Below are 20,336 nucleotides of genomic sequence, written 5' to 3'. Positions count from 1 at the left end.
CTCGCACCCGCCGCGGCAACCGCCCCGGGCAGTCCACCCTGCGAGCTGCCCGCCAAGGGCGAGCCGGCCGGCGGCTCGTGGGCAACACCTGGGGGACCCTTCGTGAGCCCCACGGGGGACATGGCCCAGGGGCTGGGCCTCAGCGTGGACTCAGGTAAGCGCAGGAGGGAGTGTGGTCTCCCCGCGGGCCCTCCGGCCCTGTACCCAACCCTGGATTGAGCCTAGATCCCCCCCCCTTAGTCGTCCTGGGGAGGTGGGGGGCCATGTGGCCCAGAGCCTGCGTGACATTGTTACTGCCGTTGTTCGCTGACTCTGCCATCTAGATCCGAGTCTGTGACTATCGCAGAAGACTTACAAAAATAAGAAAGATCAGTATTGTAACCACTAGCCACTCGCGAGTACTTGCTGCTTGCCTAGGACGGATTAAGACGTGCTTTTCAAAACAAAGTACACACTGGATTTTGAAAACTGTAAAAACAAAACCCCACCCATGTAAACATCAGCTCCTTAATATTTTTATATGGATCTTTGCGTGTTCAAATACATTGGGCAGTCGCCTACTGAGCATATTGGGTGAAATAAAATATGAAAGATTATCTGTCATTTGTTTCTTTTCGATTTTCCCATCCCCCATGGTGGTCGGTAGAAAACTTAAAAATAGTGCTCGTGGGGTCTGTGTGCTTCTTTTCCCGTTTGGCAGCGCGGATGTGAAGTAGCCACGGAGTTGAGACTATAGCTTTTCAGTCCTCCCTGGCTTTCAGAGACCGAATTCTTACAATCAGCTTCATTACCAAATCAAATGCATCTCCTACAAATGTAAAACTTAAAGATGAATGATAATGCTACAGTGCTGGCTTAGAGTTGAATTTGAAGGGTATTTTTGAAGGGTGTATTCGAATACAGTTTAGTTTTCTTTAGTATATTTAGTGTCACTTTTAGTATAATTTTTTAAGTCACATAACAAGTGCAGTTATTGGCTAGTAGTCCTGCCTAGTTCCGTTTTCCTCCAGTATAGATCTGAAGTTTCTGCTTGCTTTGGTTTTGCTCTTATTTATCATTCACTGCCCTTGCTTAGATGAAGCTTGTGACTTTTCACAATAAAACAATGGTGGTTGTCTTTTTCTTTCCTTAAACACCTGTCTTCCTTCCCCACCTCTTCTCCCTCTTTTGCCTTCTCTTTCCCTTCCACCCTCTCCTCTCTCTGTCTCTGTCTGTCTCTGTTTCTCTCTCTCTCTCTCTTTTTCTCTCCCTCCCCCCTCTCTCATTTTCTCTCTATTTTCAGGTTTGCAGCCTCAGGACAAAAGCAAGGATCTGTACTGGTTTTAGACAGTCCGCCTTCTTCCCTGTAGGTTCCTGCCTGGTACAATTGGTGGCACACAGAGCAGACGTGGAGTGGGTTTGTAACAGCTTCTGATCTTGGTTTGCAGCTCGTCGCTACTCCCTCTGTGGTGCAACCCTTCTGAGCTGATCTGCAGTCCAGGGTTTCCCTTCCCCCTTCCCTTCTGACCAGTCTGGAAGGCTCAGCATCTGTGCCTCTCACTTCATGGATGAGGACATAGGGGAAGGCAGAGACTTCAAACTTCTCCATGTCTTGGGAAAACCAGAAACCACATTTACAGAAATGTCATCTAAAATAACTCTCTTCTGCCAGAGCAGATCCAGAGACTGACTTCTATTTAATGACTTTTGGCTAAATCACTGGAAATAACTATGGTGAGATTGCTTAATCGAGTGATATGAAACCATAAGCTTTCTTGGAATTGGGAAAGCAAAAAAAAAGACGACCTTTTCAGTGTGACTCTTTTACATTAATGTGAATTATTTCACTATGTAGTGTGATTATAGCACTACTGGTGTCAGTGTCCTCCGACTTTAAGATGGATTTGTATCTGCAGGGGAGAACCAGCAAAGGAGCTGGTTCTTTCTTCCTCCGCCTCCAGCTCCCTCCCTGCCCATCTCCTTCCAGAACACCCACTCCAGACACAAAGACAGACACTTTCCTGGGATGGTGAACATGGAAATCTCAGCCTGAATGCGAGTGGCAAGTGGTTGATCTGGAGCCACCTGCCCAAATCTTACTGAAAACAGCTGTTGGAGGACAACTGTTTAAAACTCCAGAAATATATTGACCAAGGTGGTGCTTTCAGTGTTGGGAAGAAAAATTGCAATTGCATTGGATATTATATATAGAGAGATGTATATAGATCATCTTTTTATAAAGGAACAATTTATGATGAAAGAAGAAATCCTGCTAGGCCTTCTCCTCACAGAGCCCATCACTCCTTCTATGCTTCGGATGGAAAATACAAGAAGAGACACCCCCCACCTCCCATCACCAAGGAGAGGAACTAGGAACTCATCACAAGAGGAAGAGCTCTTGCAGTCAATAGCACTGACAATGTTTTTTCTTCGTCTCTGTGGTGTGATGGTCACTTTTGTGTTGGGAAAGGGGACAGGGGCCATATGAGCACAACACTGAAGGTGATGAGGAAGAAGAAATGAACATTAAAGATGTCTATTTACTATAAGCTCATTGTGTTTCATAAAAAAGAAATATCTCCATTTTAATACAATAAAGTAATTTATAGTAGTGTGATCCAATGTTAGCCATATTATGAGAAACACATGTACACACATGGTTGGTTTTTGTCCAAACGTGTTATGAAATCTGTTGACCCCTCTCTCCCTTCCATCTAACCTAGAGATGAGAAGTTCCCCCTTCTCTTTCACAGAGGAGGAAACCAGGGCCTGTCTAAGGCAAGATCTCACCTGTCAGCCTTTGAGGAGTTAGAATGCAGAGCAGTAACTGTAGATGATTCAGACAGATACAGAGTCACCATGTGCCAGAAGGAAATTGCTGTTCTTAAATGCTACACTCTTCAGATAGGAGTCATAAGTTAAAAGTTGTTTTTTTTTTAAAAAAAATATGGTTTGTTTTATCTTGTACTGAGCTACACCATGAAACCAGAGTTTCTCTTAGGCAAAGAGGTAGATTATTAACTTATAGTCTCTCTCTCTCTCTTCTTATTAATGACAAAATTATGTATGTTCTTTCACTAAAGTACCCAGGCACAAGATACTTGTGTTACACTCAAATCACCGTTTCACACTGTTGAAGCATAAAAATATTAGCACAAATTTTGACCTTCATAGTAATGTGAGAAGCAAATATCACATCTCTTGGATAATAGTCTCGAGAATTGGAAGCAGTTAAGGGACCTTCCTCAGAGCATGAGCATGGCAGATTTATCCTCAATTTCTAGCTTTTGGGAAACTATGAACTATATGTGACCATTATAAAAATGATGTCATTGGGGCTGGGAGGGTGGCTCAGTGGTAGAGCGCTTGCTTTGCATGCCTGAGGCTCTGGGTTCAATTCCTCAGCACCACATAAGCAAAAAGAAAAAAGCCGGAAGTGGCGCTGTGACTCAAGTGGTAGAGAGCTAACCTTGAGCTGAAGAGCTGAGGGACAGTGCCCAGGCCCAGAGTTCAGGCCCCACAACCGGACCCCCCCCAAAAAAATGATGTCACTGCTTTTACTTAGAGGGTACTATATGATTATGTTGCTGCAGATATGAAAGCAAAATAACTAATATTAATTATCATGTCTTAGGCACTAATCTAAATGGGTTGTTTGTTAAGCTGCATGGCAGTTTATTATAATGGTCTCGTCTCACTCTAAGAAAATTGAGGCACATGGATGGAAGATAATTTACCTAACCATAAAGCTTGTAAGTAAGTGACAGAGTCATGATGCAAGCTCAGGTAACCAAAGGCAGAGGCTATACTGTTACCATAGTGATGACTGTTTGTTCTGTTCTGATGTCTCTTTGCTGTTCAGCTTTGAGCTTCTTCCTCCACAACAGATGTATAAAAGAAGGCAAAGGAGCAGAAAAATAAACTCTGACACTTTGTAGAACATGCATGCAGACAGGACCTCTGGTCTCTCTGGAGCTGTCAGAGTCATTGTCTTCACCCTTTAAACAAATGCCTTTCCTTTAGACAGTTCAGCTGGATGCAGGCCTTTATTCTTCTCCAGGAGGAAATCATTGCTTCTCTTATTAATTAAATTTAATATTTAATAGCCTTCACTGCTCCCAAGTTCTTCACACCCAACTTAAACAAGCCCTGTAAGAGGTTTGGGCATTGAAGTAATAACTAAAATTAACTTTGGACTTCTCTGTGGATTTTTTTTAATCCATGTTCCATTGGCACGGATCACTGCTCTATACAAGCATAAATGAGATGCATTAAGTTCCAGTGTGCTTTTCAAAATTTGCCACTAACTATGACATGGAAGAAAAATACATAGCAATCTATTCTCTGCTAGGCATCTTCGCACCATATCCTGGACTGGAAGGGACATTTTACCTGTGTTCCACCTGCGTTAGCACTCAAAAAGTCTGTGGTCACAACCCACAGGGAGCATTTTCTCTGCCCCAAGGTTCTGATTACCAAAACTAAGCTGCATCTGACCTGAATATCAGGTTGCTGGTGAGGAGACTCATTCACTGGAATTGGCCTTTGGGGCAGTCTTGAACAGACTGTCCAGACTGCTGAGCCAGCCAGGCTCCAGTGATCTGGCTGGGATGACACACGAAGCAGAGCATTTCACTCTTGTGTTATATCTTCCTAACGTAGAAATGCAAGGCGCTCTCAAACTATGATTTGATTGTGCATAACAAGAGCATTGAGGAGAACTTCAGAGCCAATTGTCCTGACTGACATGCTTTTGGCCTACCAACTAATGCAAAATAAGAATTCCCATCCTTATCCTGCTAATATTAGTGAAGCTGTGTAGACCAAAACGTTCTAGTAACTGAGAAAATGACCGTCAAGGACCTAAAGGATACCATGAAAAATAAAAAGAGTATGTTTCTCCATATATCTCTGTATTATACCTGGCTAAGGGTCTGAGAGAAAGGTTAGATTCTCCTGCAGTCATATTCCTTGGCACTATTCGCAGGTCACCCGTGGTTTTCCCTTTGCACTTGGCCGAAGCCAAGGAAAAGGTGATGAAAAGGGGAGAGACAGCTCTCCACCACCAAGTAATCCTCTTGCTCATTGCCCTCTGGTTGAGAACTCAGTCGCCCAACTACAGGGAACTCTATCTGTTTTACTCCTTTAGTTGCCATCCCATCTCATTTCCCCTTTGAAGTTCTATTTCAATGTGTGGCAATTCTCTCTTGATTGATTCATGCCTGGATAGGAAAGAAGGTAAAGAAGTAAAGGGGGGGCGGCAGAGGAGGGGAACTGGGATGCAGACTCCTGAGTAAAAGCTACTCTAGCCACTTGTTCTGGGGTCAATACAATAATTGCTATGCCCCTTTGCATATGAAATAACTCAATATACTGTAGCTTCCATTTTGCTCAGAATCAGAGCCTGGATCTCTGTGCAGTCACCTAGTCATCGTTTATGTTTTGTTTGTTTTTTTAAAGCACTTAGTGAGTTGGAAAAGATGAAAAATGTAATAAAAATGAGACAAACTGCTTTCCACATCAATGCCACTTCCATGATATATGTTTTTATGTCATTCATAAAATTATATTAGGACATGGAAGAAAAGATAGATATTTGAAAGCCTTTAAACTAAAGAGGAATTGGAAAACATAAGATTTCTTTATGGAATTTCTTTTAAAATGGTTGACTATTTATAGCCAAAGCAATTTACATTTTGGTTGCATTTGTCCAAATCTTTGCTGCGCTTGTTCCTTTCCTTCCTGCTAGAGTTTTAGAACTTATTATATATTCTGGAGTAAAGGCAAAATACCCTCGTAACAGTATCATTATTACAGTTGCCATTTGTATGTGACTGAAGTTGTGATATTTACAAAAGTAATAGGATTAGGCAAACATATAATTTCTGAAGGCTGACTCTTCTTCATCACCAACAAATAAATGTAACTCAAGTAATACAAAAGTTATAGCCACACAACAGAATCTATTTACCCACAAATATACAGAGAGCAAGAGAGCGAGTGAGCAAGAGAGAGAGAGAGAAAAAGAGAGAGAGAGTTTTCAAGCCAAAAGAGAAACCAGAGATATCATGGCTTCAGACAGACAGACACAAATGATTATTCTCTCCTGACAGACCAACTGTACTGTTCTTTCCTTGTATTTCACTCAAGCCCCAGAGGGCTGGATCAGGAAAGAGACACTTGATAGCTGCTGTTTTCCTGGTTGAAATATTTGTGAAGTTACCGCATAATCTGAAAGCAGAAGCTAATAAATAATAGGATGCTAATTGGAGCTGGAGTGGAGCTGTCAATCATGTTACCCTAATCACAGAGAGACCCTCATCACCTAAAAAGGCAAGGCAGCTTCCAAGAACAGCTTCCAGTTGCTTCTAGCCATGACCTCTGAGCATCATCCAGGCAGAGTGGCATCTGAAGCAGAGGTAGACTGTTAAGCCAAGTTTACCTTAACCTCAACCATACCATTAAAAAGGGGGGGGGAGAATAAAATACTCTGCTGAAGAATCAATGTTTAACACATTGAACTTAGAAAAAAAACATTACTTTTGTAAAACATGCTACCCTTCATTTGGAATTTTTATCTTATTTTTCATTGTATTTTACAATAAAGTTAACTCAAATGGAAAGAAAACTAAGAAGCTCTATAGCATACTACCACAAACTGGGATGTGTTGAGTGGACTCATACAAAGCCAACCTCTAACAAAGAAGTCCAGATTCACTCTGGATTCCTCGGATTTGGTGATTTCACCTAGATAAATGATAGCAGTCTGTTTCCTATTCTTTGTTTTGGTCTTATGATCTCCCAGTAAGCTTCAGTTCTGCTTAAGTTTCAGTGTTTCAGAAAGTGCTTTTGCTTCAACCATCCTCTCTCATTATATCTTGTAAAATACATGAATGAATAAGTATAAGCACAAAGGAAAATTTAAATGAAAGCTACACTAAACTTAAAAAAAAACAAAGCCAGACAAATTTTTATTCCTAATCGATATTTGTACCATTCTAACAAGCTAGTTATTGATTAGAAGTTGTTATCATTCATTTTTAGAAGTCATATTTTAATCTCTGTCTACATTTACAAATGGGAAAATATTTCTTCCCTAACTTAGAATTTGGAAGTCCTTTTAGAATTCTTCAGACTAACATAGTTTCCACAGAAGAGCTAAAAAGAACAAGGATCTTAAAATTCTCAACACACACTGGTACAAACTAAAATTTTGATTGAAATTCTTAATGGGAATGTCATTTCTTTCCCTGCTAATTCTCAAATAATAGCCTTGCCTTTATTTTGTTGGCAGCTCTATTTTCTGTGTCACTTACTAGTGACTTACTTATTATTGTGAAATGGGGTGGAAAACAACTTTTTTTTGTTACTTCTGTTTGTTTTTACTAGGAACAATCCCATTTCTTTTTTTCTTCCCCCAGTGCATTTTACCCAATGCACAATCTACCCCAGAAATTTTTTTCTCTAGTATCATATTACTCCCTCACTCTACCTGCAATGTGATGGAATTTCTTGATACGACTATAAACACTACCTAAATGAAGTGTTGTATTATTAGCATTATTCTACCTTGCTTGGGAGACTGTGGGTCTCCTTTTATTTTTTTACCTCAGGCCTTTCTACAACCCAGAAACTGAAAGAAAGATGTTGACAGAAAGATCTGGGTAAAAAACATAAGGAACAGAGCTTATGATGTTTCCTCTTCCATATTCAAAGGACTTTAAAATAACACATTCTTCACTCATGCTTTTTTAAAGGAGTAAGAAAAGGTTCTAGGGAAATAGGCTCATACCCTGCGGGATATAAGTAGACAGTTGTATTCAATTGGAATTAAACAAATTATTCACGATTTTATACTTAACAATCCCAAACTAGTTAATAAACAAAGATTATAATCCTAGATGTCATCACCTTGCATTGAAACTTGGGGTGGTTGGTCATTTGCTGTTTAAAGAATGATACTACTATAAATAGAATTGAAAAAAATCCACAATGAGATACTGTTCTCTCTCACTCACTTGCTCTCGCTCTTCAATATAAAATGTACTGAAGTAAAGAAGAAAACTAAACATACTCTCCCACCATGATATATACCCACACTGCTAATTAATTTAGAATCTTAAAAGAAAGTGTAATCCTCTTGTGTTTTAGGATAGCAACAGAGGCAAAGCATTGTACTTTCTAAAATATTATAGAATCTAGTAATATATATCTTTGAGTTCAAAAACCTTTCAGCTGGGCACCAGTGGCTCACATCTCTCATCCTGTTAATCAGAAGGCTAAAATCTGAGGGTTGAGGTTCAAAGCCCTCTTGGGCAGATAAGGCCTTGAAATAATTGTCTCCAAATAAGTAACAAATATCTGGAAGTAGAGTTGTGGCTAAAATGGTAGAGTGCTAACCTTGAGCAAAAGAATGTCAAGGACAGCACTCAGGCCCTGTGTTCAAGTTCCAGGATGGGCACCAAATAAAAATAAAAATAAATAATTTAAAAACAAACCCTTCTGGACAGGTGCTAGCCCAGGCAGGAAAGCTCATGAACTCTTATCAAGTGGTAGAGTGCTCGTCTTGATCTGAAGAGGTTCAGGGACAACGCCCAGGCACTGAGTTCAAGCCCCATGACTGACCAAAAAAACAAAAACCTTCTAAAGTACTATCCAGACATAAGAAAGAATGAGATTATGTCTTTTTTTTTGTCAGTGGTGGGGGCTGAACTCTGGGCCTGGGCAATATACCTTAGCTCTTCAGCTCAAGGCTAGTGCTCTACCACTTGAGCCACAGCACCACTTCCAGTTTTTTTCTGCTTATGTGGTGCTGAGGAATCAAACCCAGGGCCTCATGCATGTGAGGCAAACACTCTACCACTGAGCCAACTTCTAGCCCAAAATTATGTCTTTTACAGGAAAATGGAAAACTCTATAAATGACAGGAAAAGAATGCTCCTCATGTTGTCTTTTGTTTTCTTATTTCTTGGATTTTCTTGTCCATACCAATGCTCGGAATGAAGTTAAACTATTTTATGAATATAAAACAAGCCATAATATTTTCCTACTTTTTAGGAAGCCCATAAATTGACCATCCCATAAGAGCTCAGCTCAATGATACACAAGGTAGAAATTACCAGAATGCCTACAAATAATGGTTCTGATGATTGCTACTTTGCTTTAGAGCAGTCCACAATGTTTTTCTCTTAGACCCCACAGAAGATTCTCGTATATTTCTGCTTCCTACCATGTTAAAAAGCAGAAAAAACTTATTCCTCTCTGCTGTCTAATCCAAATGCTATCTATTAGTCAAAGTCTAAGATTAAGTTCTGCCTCTTCCATGAAGCCTGGTCTCCACACAGAATGATGTCAGCTTTGTGTGCCCTCTTACCACTTCATATCTATGTGCTTATTTGGCACCCATGTAATGATAAGGTCTGTATTGCAGGATTTAAAAGTTTACAGCAGCCCTAAATATCTCCAGCTCACTTTAAACTGGGAATTAACTACGTTGAGCAGGGATCGCAACTATTGTGAAAGAAAATAAAAGTTATCGCATTAAAAATATTTTATTTAGTTGCATAACTAAATAAAATTTAAAATGTTGGTTGATCCAAGGTTTGGAGTACAAGTTAAAAAAAGAAAATCTTCTGGAAGGCGGCTTCAGGAAGGAAAATCCTCTCATTAAGAGGAGTTGGGAGAGACTGTCACATTTAGAAGGAGCCAATTAGTGTCAAATATCCTTTTCGCACACAGGAATCCTCAGTCTCAGACTCTGCCTTCAGCTGAGTCTCAGTCTCTGCCTTCTGCCCAAGGACATCACTTCAGAAATTACCTTTCTGAGAAGAATGGAGGTGAATATCAAGATGTGTTGTATCTATGTACAAAAAAAATCTCTTTCTGCTCGTCTTTCTTTTTCTGGATCATTGTCATTACTATAAAACAAGCTGTAGTGTTTTCCAGTCTTAAAAACAAAAAACAAAACAGAAAAGTAAGAAAACCTTCTTGGCCTCTCCTTCCACTTGCTAGCTCACTTTCTCCCTAACTTTTGAGAGGCAACCCACTTTGCAGGGGCCATCTTCCTGCCATCTTCAATTATGTTTGCATTTTTCCTACAGCCCTCACTTGGCTTCTCCACTCAGACATTTGTCACAGCCATCAGTTAGTTCCACATAGCTAAATCTGAAGAGTTGTTTTCATTCTTTTTTTTAATTGTCTCATTAATAGGGTGATCTACAAAATCAGTATGCTCTTATGAGGAAAAGATGACAAGACTCAACACCAAACACTTTTAAGTCCTATTCATATGTTTTAGCATATATGCTACACCTGGTATATCAACTGTAGTTGGAACTAGTATTTAATTTAGCTGTGGAACTCAGCAGATATCCTGAAGAAAGCATCCAAATTCTGAAAGGGTCCTAGTAAAATAAGTGGAGACCAAGATTAATGGTGACATTCGTGGCTGATATTCTCCTTAAATTCAGTGTTGACTTTCATTTACTATTTGAGATGACGAAAGAGAAGGAAAAGAGGGGAAATGTCAGAGGTATCCACCTGGCCAACCCCACCAAGGCATCCTTTACCTCATCCATAGGCCAAGGATCCAGTGAGGGGCTACTCCAACCACAATGTAGATTCAAGTACATTTGAAGAGTGGGGAAATGGCCACTTGGTGGGGCTGTGGACCCAGTAGATGCATGCTAGGTTGTTAGATATTAGTCTGGATGCAATTCACTACTTGGCCCGTAAGCTCTTCTAAGAAATGGCTCTGGTGATCCTTCAGGCCTCTGAGTACCAATGTTATCGCTTGGCCTGCATCCAGTATTCTAAAATGTCTGGAAATTCTTCTGGTGCAGTCATCAGAATAAATGATCATAGCTCCTTGGGAAGGGATCATTATAGCCTACACCTGTCATAGTGTTTCAGGGTCCTTGTACAGAAGACCCATTTACTTCTGTAGTCAGTGAGTCACAGATTGGAAAAATGCTTTATACCTGAGAACTGGGTAAGATCCACGCTCAGTTACTGGAGTGCTCCTCCATTTTTGCCTTGGTGACCATTAACACTAGATGTCAATCTAAGAGTATTCAAATAGCTAATGAAGCACTATAGTTCCCAGTACATTTGTGTGGGTAGTTCCAAAACAGATTGGTGTTTCAATCAATGACCTAAGTGACAAAGATCTGCCCTTACTCAGTGTGAGTGAGCATCATCCGATAAGCTGAGAGCCTAATAGAATAAGACAGAAAAAGGTGGAGTCCCTCTTTCTCTTCTGCAGCTGGACATCATCTTTACCTGCCTTTGGACATGAGAACTTCAGCTTTTCTGACTTTCAGACTCTGGCATTTGTATTGAAAGGTCCCTTGTTTCTTTAGCCTTTGGCCTTGGGATTGGAGCTGCTTTCTTGACTCTTTTAGTTCATAGATCTTTGGACTTAGACAGAACCAAGTCCCCCAATTCTGTGGTTCCCGTGCTCATAGATGTGAGTCCTCTTATCATCTGGAATCTCATAAGACCATTCCAGCGAAAAAGAAGGTGGATCTGAGACAGGTAAGAAATTAAGAATAATAAAATGATTTTTACCTCTTTCAGTATATGTTCATTAATGTCAGGGCTGCCAGAGTATCAGGCCTTACCTACATTGATATGTGAAATATAAAGCAGTCTCCCAACTCACACACACTGTCTCTTTAGTTGTCAGAAGATTAGTCAATATTTAAAGACTCCTTTTGAGTCACCTTGGCATTAGACCAATATTTTGGTGCCCTGGAAAATTAAGCTACAGACTAGGAATTATTCTGAAATGTAGGAATATAATGAGAACTCATTCAAACAATCTATTAAACATGAGCTACTTTTCCTAGAAAATATGCAAAACATTCTTTGATTTCTGAGAGGTGAGAGAGTTCAGGACAGACCTTTCTTAAAATTGTAATATGAGTTGGGTTTGAAGACTGGGATAGATTAGCAGAGAACAGGTGAGGATCTCAACAGATAAGGGAAGAACACATAGATGAATGAGCCAGACAGAATGTATGGGATAGGAAAAAAGGGCTGTTTTTTTTCAAATAAAGCATTTTCATAAGAATTATACTAACATATCAGCTTCATTTAGTAGGTTGAAATAGTTAGAATTTTCATTTGACAGTGTTTAAAACCACAAATAATAGTTTTATTTTCAACTTAAGTTTTTCCTTTGTGATACTCCTTTTTCTTAACAATTTTAAATGAAAATTCAACTTTTCAATTAGCTATTTTATATAAACATTTGCCAGCTACAGCTTATGTTTGTAAGCCATTAGGTCTCATAACTCCTAGGTCATATTTTACAGATAAAATGTTATCAAGAAAACTGTGTTTTGCTGTTAAAGTTTAGTGAACAACATGTTTTTACCCATCTTTAGCCATTGCCAACTTTAACCTCTTTTAAGTGTAATGTCTCCAGAATTAACTTCTGATTACTATGACAGAATTATCCAACCAGTTCCATTTTAGCAATAATTTTTATTTACAAAACATATTTTCCAAATTTCAAGCAACTTTTATTTCATAGGAAGCATGTCTATCAGTTTATTCATTATGCATTATTTTGAAAGGACTAATTTGTACTTCTTAGCTAAAATGTGAGAGGTTTGTTGCCCATTTCCCTCGGATATCTATGTAATGTAAATTATAATGCAAGTATATTACACTGCAAATCTAATTCTTCTGAATACTTCTCATCTCTTAAAATTTCTAAAATAAAGGTTCATGGTACTGGTGGAGTAAAATCTTAGGCATAAGCATCAGAAACTGACTCTGGCTGAATAAAAGAAAAGAATTTGTTGAAAGGATATGGAGGTAGCTCACAGAATCCTAGGGAATAGAGCAAGAAGCAATGGCAGAGAGCAAACAGAGGAACTGGTCTAGTCTGGCTCGCCTGACTACCAGAGCAGACTCTCTGCCGACTCTGATGACTCTGGACAATGATGCCACTTCCAGCACCACTGCTTCTCTTTGACAGGAGCCAGAACAGCTAATTGCCACCATTTCTGGGAAGGCTCTCCATGGCCTGATACTTTGTTGAAGCCCTAGTTCTTGATGAGAAGCCTGAGCAGGTGGGTTTGGGTGTGTTTTCCTGTAGTAGAAAATGCTGGGCTTGCAAATAGAACACAGCTCCTACCTCCCACCCAGACAGCAAAGGTGAAGAAATTTCTCAACACAAGAAAAGTCTTTGTGTCTGGGCTGGCCAAAAAGAATGACAAATTCCCATTGTCCCAAGAGCAGTGAGATAATATCCTGCCTTCTTAAGGACAAGATCATATGGGGAAGAGAAAGAGTAATAGAAAATCTTGGGCCTTCCCTTGGAAGCTGTCCATCCCAGAACTAATGCATTTACTTCTCGGTATTCGCAGCCCACCATTAGCATAAACTCTCGAGCCGTACACATGTTAAAAAGGTTCGTTATTCAAGGTCAAAGCAGATTCATGGTTTTCAGTAAATGTTGTCATCAGAATGGTCTTCTCTATGTCTAAGGACATTCTGTATGAAGCAAATTAACAACATACAGGATAGTTACAGCAGTGGGGGCTTTAAAATTTGGCCCAAACTCCAATTGTTCCACATGTCAAGTCCAACCACCCACTCTTACAGGCCAAATAGAAAGACATGAAAAAAGTATATGAAGGAGCTTTATCACATACCATGCCATGCTGTAAAGACAGCACTTTAGTACATCTCAGCCACCTTCAGAGTATAGATACTTGACTTAGGTTAAATAGAGAGAAATAGGAGCAGAGTGAGAGGGTGTGCATAATTAAAATATCCCAAGTCACAAGCATGTTTACAGGCAATCAGATGTGGCCAGAGATGACTAAGAGATGGGTTGACAGAGCGTTATGTCAGATGGTCATGTATTACAATAAGAGTCATTGACACCTGGCAAGCATCAATCTTCCAAGATTACTGCAGGACAAAATGGCTCAGAACAAGAGACATAGATCCAAAATGGAAGATGCTGTAATACTGAGCCTTTATCCTACTCCTAGTGAATGCATATGCCCAAGTAAGGAGTCAGTGTTTCTTATCAAAAGATTACACACCAGGATATAGTAAACCTACCAGCACAACCATGTTCACTGCAGCACTATTCACCAAGGCCCAGGTGTGGGGTCAGCCCAATGCCCCCTCAATGAACAAAGGGATCAAGAAAATGTGGTATGTATAAACAACGGAATTTTACTCATCCATTAGAAAGAATGATATTTTACCATCTGTAAAGAAATAGAAAGACCTGAAAGAAATATTAAGTGAAGTAAGGTCAGGCCCAGTGAGACAAAGGTTACATGTTTTCCCTCATGTGTGGATGCTAGAATTAGCTTATCAACCATAATATGTTGGGTGGTATGCAAATGATTACAAAGGTATTAACTGAAATATCTGAAATATGGTAGATTCAAGGGGGAACTCAAACAGCGTCATTCCTTAGAAAGTTCAAAATCAAAGTTCAACAAAATAAACACCAACAAGTGGGTACTTACAAGTGGTTAAAGTGTCAGGGGAAAATGTAGTCAGGAATTCAATGTAGGGGGCTGGGAAGGTGGTTCAGTGGTAGAGTGCTTGCCTTGCATGCATGAGGCCCTGGGTTTGATTCCTTAGCACCACACAAGCAGAAAAAACCGGAAGTGGTGTTGTGGCTCAAGTGGTAGAGCACTAGCCTTGAGCTGAAGAGCTGAGGGACAGGCCCAGAGTTCAAGCCCCACAACCAACAAAAAAAAGAAAAAGAAAAAGAAAAAGAATTCAAGGTATATCCTGCAAAATTAAAAAAAGAGAAGGACAGGTTGTGTGGGAGTTGATGGGTGAGAATGTTGAAAGGGATTACATTGGTCAAGATATATTGTACTTATAAACTGCTTTATTAAATGGCAACTACTTGAATAAAAAATAAAAGGTCGGTTTTTAAGTACCTCTTAAATTTTCCCTTTATTCAAATGGAGTCCCTTTCAAAAAAGTAACAAAAGCTGAGAGATTTTAGAAGCAATTCCTATACATTCATGGTTATCTAGATTAAAGCCATAATTGGAACCCCTGTAAGAAGGCAAACTTATACCTGTTTATCTGTTAACAAGGCTTGAATTCAGTGCCTCGTGCTCTCCCTGGATTCACTTGCTTGCTCACATCTGACACTACCACTTGAGCCAGCATTTTGTTGGTTCATTGGAGATGGACTTTCATGGACTTTTCCAGCTCAGGCTGGCTTAGAATCGTGATCCTCTGATCTCAACCTCCTGAGTAGCTAGGGTTACAGACATGAGGCTCTGGCACCAGGTCAAACATGTTTTTAGTAGTCGGTGCTTATTGAAAGAAATCCCTTTGCAAAATCATTTGAAGGTGGATCCCCTACACAATTTATTGAATTGGATGTTCTCTGACTTTGCATTCTTCTTGCATTATGCTTTAATTTCTAATTTCAGGCTTAAACAATAAGTACTTGTGACATATATTTTAGCCATTTGTCCTCTTGTGCATTAGGCAAGCTACTAATAGATATTCAGCACTTAACTTTAGATCTCTAACAAGTTAAGGGACAAAGCCAAGGACCCCAAATGGACTTATTTTCTACTTTTCAAGTGCATCTCATATATACAGTAATGTTCATATAGTTCAGACAAATACACATTAGGCCAGGTTTTAAGTATAAAGCCTGTCCAATGATAAGGTTTGTTTTTTCCCCCTCTCTTCATAGTACTAATTACAAACAACAGAAATGCCAAACATTTTATTTACATATAGAAGGATGAATACAATGCATTTGGATAAAAGTGAACATTACCTGGTCATTTTATGTGTATAAAGGTACACACTTTTAACTTGGTAAATGTTTGCACAACATTATATGAAGTTCAGACATATAGTTCACTTCATCTTTAGTCACAGACATGCAGGGCACTGGGTTACAATTACATAAAACAATAGCTGTTCTTTTCACCATGGTTGTAAGGTTGTAAGATGTATAAATATCTTCATATATATACATATACATATATATTCAGATTCAGTTGTTTCAGTTTAAAATACAAGAAATTATCCTAATAAAATACACCATCTTTAAGCCAGTTGTTTCGCAAACATTACTAAGAGCAGAAGAGTATTTTTGAACCAGTCTTGTTAACTATTTTCCTGTAAAATACTCTACTAACCTTGTATGCATTTCTGAGTACTGGACTTTGAACTCAAGGTCTTACACTTGCTGTACATATGCTTGATCGCTCTGGATTAACTAGGCATACTTTCTTACCTCCTGCTCTCAATTCTCCATTTTTAACCTAAGGCAGATGTCTGTAGTTCAAAAACTGTTGAAGATGCACTGAAGTGCTGCCCATGAAATGAAATGAAATCTCCTTTCTCTGCTCTTTACCATATCTTTTCATTTGGTGAATAGGAGAGAGTATTCAGACATGACATGTGGAACTCCTGGAGTTTAATCTGCAGACAAAAACTGTGGTTTTAGCCTTGGCAAGCCTCACTGGGAGAAAATATACCCTTTAGATATTCACCACTAACAGCTAGTGATGGTGAATCTTTCAAAAGAAAGATGAGATTTATTCCCTGAAGCTGCTGAAATTACTTTTATTCCAGGGACTTTTTTTCTTCTTCTTGGTCAGTTGTGGGGCTTAAACTCAGGGCCTGGGTGCTGTCTCTTGAGTTTTTCCTGACCAAGGCTAGTGTTCAGCCACTTTGAGCCACAGTACCACTTCCAGTTTTCTGGGGGTTACTTGGAGATCAGAGTCTCACAGACTTTCCTGCCTGGGCTGGCTTTGCACCATGATCCTCAGATTTCAAGCCTCCTGAATAGCTAGGATTACAGGTGTGAGCCACGGGTGCCCAGCATTCCAGGGACTTTGTCTTATCTTTCTACTTTACACAGCACTAGCCTGCTGCTCTATCAAACTGTGCCACCTGGGGACTGGTCAAGGCCAGTGTCTGCAATCTGTAGTTTGCTTGGCCCACAGGTTGCTTCATATTCCCCTCCTTCAGCTCTTTGGACAGACCCATTTCTGTCTCTAAGCATCTGCTCAAGATGTTTTTGTGGAAACTGAAGGGTCTGCAGCACTACCCAGGAGAAAGGGGAAAGAAGGAGAGTCATGGTTTCTTTCCACATTTCTGAGTCTCCCTCGGCTTTCTACATGCATAAAAGCTTGCCACGTAATTCTACTGAAATTAGACTACTGATATGGGGGATTAACCATATGTTTCTCAAACCTGAGATGAAAACTTAGGAAATTTATAAAGTAAAATCAGAGACAGACTACTACTACATCTATTTTTCTCTTTTTCCCCCTTTCAGTAATACCTAATGGGGAATGTTTATCTCAACTCTGTATTTCCCAAGCAGCTATTAATCAGACGCATCTCTGTATCCACTGTGAGTGAGACAAGCATAGTTCAGACCTCCAGGCTTGCCAGGAGGGCAGCAAGCCACTTGTTTCTCTTGGCAGAAATCTTCGTCTGCATGTGGTTCCTTCTCTTCTTTCCTCAGACCACAGGATTCAGATTCCTTGGCGCCTAGAGGACCCTCAGAACGTTCTTCAACTTGGTTGCATTCTGTGGCAAGCACCATATAGTTTAACCCTTCTTGGTTCTTGGTTTCCACCAAAGCAACTGGCATAGTGTCATCTGAATTTAAGCTAATCACATTGTCATCCTCACCTGTGGTGGGGGAAAATGGGACAGTTATTCTAGCATCTATTTAATTTCCTTTGCTGTTAAGACTGGATAGGTTATATTGTTTTAAATATATACATATATACACACACACATATATATATATATACATATATATATTTATATGTGGTCGGCAAATACGTATTAGAACCATTAAATGCTAGGAAAACAAAAGTAAACAAGAGGTGTTCCCTATTCTGGCAGCTACTATAGTCTAGTGGGGAAGCAGAAATAGAACCATAAAAGGTAATGTGCACTTATGTTAAGGGACTTAAAATGTAGCAAGACCACAGGGCTGTCAATTAACATGTAGACTAGATCATTATCCTCGTGAAAGAAATTACGCAGCCTCCTAGAGAGTTCTTTTCTGTCTAAAATATCCTTTCATCGATATTTATTGGTTACCTACTACAAGTCAGGCTTCATTCTAAATATTGATGATAAAAAGTTGCTGCTCTTTGCGATTTGCATTCTAATGGAGAAACAATAAACCAGTAGCCAGCTAATTATGTCAGATGGTGCTAGCCCTCATGCAGGACAACTTGGCAGAGTAAAGGGCAAGAGAATAATTGGTGTTGGGAAAGGGTGTCAGCAAGTTTCTCCTTAGTCAGGTGAAATTCTAGCAGAGACCCAAATTAGCTGAGAGAATTCACCTTGTGGCTAAAGAACATTGAAGAGAAAGAGAAAAGTAAGATGAAGGATCCACAGGCAGGACAATGCTGGGTGTGGATTAAGGAACAGCCCAGCAGCCAATAGAGCTGGTCACCCTTTGCTCTCCCCATGGGTCAAAGGTCATATGAGACCATTAACACTAAGTGGCAAGTAAAAGGCACATGCTTATGACCACAGAATGGAATGGATGCAAACCTAGTACATTTTAACAGCAGGGTTGAAGGAAAAGGAAAAGGAAAGGAAATATATTATCAATCATTGCAATGTTTTCTGGTGGTATTAACTCTTACAGAACATTTACTCTATCCCATTGTATGAAACTGTAGTCAGACATGAACTCATTCTTCGACTAACTACATACCAGTATTGTTCCCTCTTAATAGTAAGAAAAAAAAATGAGGAATGGAGGAGTTAAATAATTTTCTCAGGATCACCCAGATGGAATGAGTCTCTGTCCTTTTTGTCTTCCTGTGGGCTGGGTAGTGTTCTGTGCTGTGCTCTGCACCTGCTGGAGTCCCTGTGAAGTGCAAGGTCTAGAAAGCCAGGTGTATGCGATGAGGATAGCAGCAGGAAAACAGGCAGCCAACAAGTAATTGGCCTTCTTTCCGATTATGCAAATGATAGTTTGTCTTTGTTCTGATCTTCTTACATGGGAAAACAAAAAGTCCTATAACAAAGTTCTGAAACATTTCACATAATCTAAGCAACCAAAAAGATAGGTACACAATATTTATAATATCTATATAAAAATAAAAATAGAAGTAGAAATTGTGGGAATTGTTTTTTTACTAGTACCTTCCAATCTCTGGGTGGTCTTATCTAGATGAAAACTTCTGACCAGAGGTATACTATCTTTTCATGAATTACCATACTTCAAATATCTGAAGCACTTCAGTAGATAGATGCTGGGCCTTCCTTTTCTCTCCAGCATGATGGCATATGAATATGTGGCTCTAATGGTGGGGCCTATGATGAACCTGATGAACTTCGCCATTGTGGACACCTAGGTTTCATTTACTGGCAATAGACTTAAGTTGAAACAGGAGGAAAATGAAATAATTTCAAGGACTAAGGAAAGCACTTGTTTTTCCTAATGGATTTACCTATATATACTAGGTATCATACCTGAACTGCAAATCATATTTTATCCTAAGAGCACATGATCTTCATCCCTGCTTTGTTTAAGACATGTGTTTTTATTTGTTTTTTATTGTGAAAATACCGTAAGAGGGGTTACAATTACATGGAAAGATAATGAGTACATTTCTTATCAAGCACTGTTGCCTCCTCCTTTGTTTCCCCTTTCCATCCCTTCCCATCACGTTACATTACTGAAGATGGCTACGCCACACGCTCATAGGCTCTTTGGCATTATCTCATGATTTCCTCTCCATTGTCCCCCAATCATTATGGCGTATTTCAAACCATAGAAATATCAGATAGTGTTGTAAACTTCCTCAGTCATACAAACTTCGTTAACACAAAGCTTGACTAATGCCCTAGAAAGGATGCAAATGCTGATGCATATTGCCAGTAGTTACTAATACCACTGAGAAACTCCTTAGAATAACTTGCTATATGGGATTATAACAAGAGAAGACATAAACAAGTTGGAAAGAAATAAAATGTTTAACTGGCTCAGTGGCTCCAATGGTTGGAGAAATTAAGATGCTTCTAAAGAGCTTAAAGAAATTAAGAGCTGGGTGCCAGTGGCTCATGCCTGTAATCCTAGCTACTCAGGAGGCTGAGATCTGAGAATCACAATTTGAAGCCAGCTCAGGCAGCAAAGTCTGTGAGACTCTTTTCTCCAGTTAAGCACCCAAAAATTGGAAGTGGAGCTGTGGTTCAAAGTGGTAGAGTACTAGCCTTGAACAGAAGAGCTCAGGGACAGTGCCCAAGCCCTGAGTTCAATCCCTACAACAAGGAAAGAAAGAAAGAAAGAGAGAAAGAAAGAAAGAAAGAAAGAAAGAAAGAAAGAAAGAAAGAAAGAAAGAAAG

At 39.6% G+C, this 20,336-nt stretch overlaps 2 protein-coding genes across 3 annotated transcripts in view; one reads left to right on the top strand and one right to left on the bottom strand.

The window, feature by feature from the left end:
- The window catches only part of Vgll2 (vestigial-like family member 2), a 6,525-nt gene extending 4,984 nt beyond the window's left edge, over window positions 1-1,541 (top strand). Inside the window, exon 3 of the mRNA XM_013032815.1 lies at window positions 1,428-1,541. Coding sequence (XP_012888269.1) covers window positions 1,428-1,468 — 41 coding nt within the window. The 3' untranslated portion in view covers window positions 1,469-1,541. The remainder of the gene's footprint in view (window positions 1-1,427) is intronic.
- Window positions 1,542-17,319: 15,778 nt separating this feature from the next.
- The window catches only part of Ros1 (ROS proto-oncogene 1, receptor tyrosine kinase), a 95,850-nt gene continuing 92,833 nt past the window's right edge, over window positions 17,320-20,336 (bottom strand). For both annotated transcript variants that reach the window (XM_013032802.1, XM_013032801.1), the window contains one exon: window positions 17,320-17,652. In XM_013032802.1, the coding sequence (XP_012888256.1) occupies window positions 17,342-17,652 (311 nt within the window). In that variant the 3' untranslated portion in view covers window positions 17,320-17,341. The remainder of the gene's footprint in view (window positions 17,653-20,336) is intronic.

The sequence above is a fragment of the Dipodomys ordii genome, unplaced genomic scaffold (genome assembly GCF_000151885.1).
Source record: "Dipodomys ordii isolate 6190 unplaced genomic scaffold, Dord_2.0 Scaffold157, whole genome shotgun sequence".
NCBI classification, from domain to species: Eukaryota; Metazoa; Chordata; class Mammalia; order Rodentia; family Heteromyidae; genus Dipodomys; species Dipodomys ordii.
Note: the sequence above shows the minus strand (reverse complement) of the source record. Positions and strands in the feature narration are given on the sequence as shown.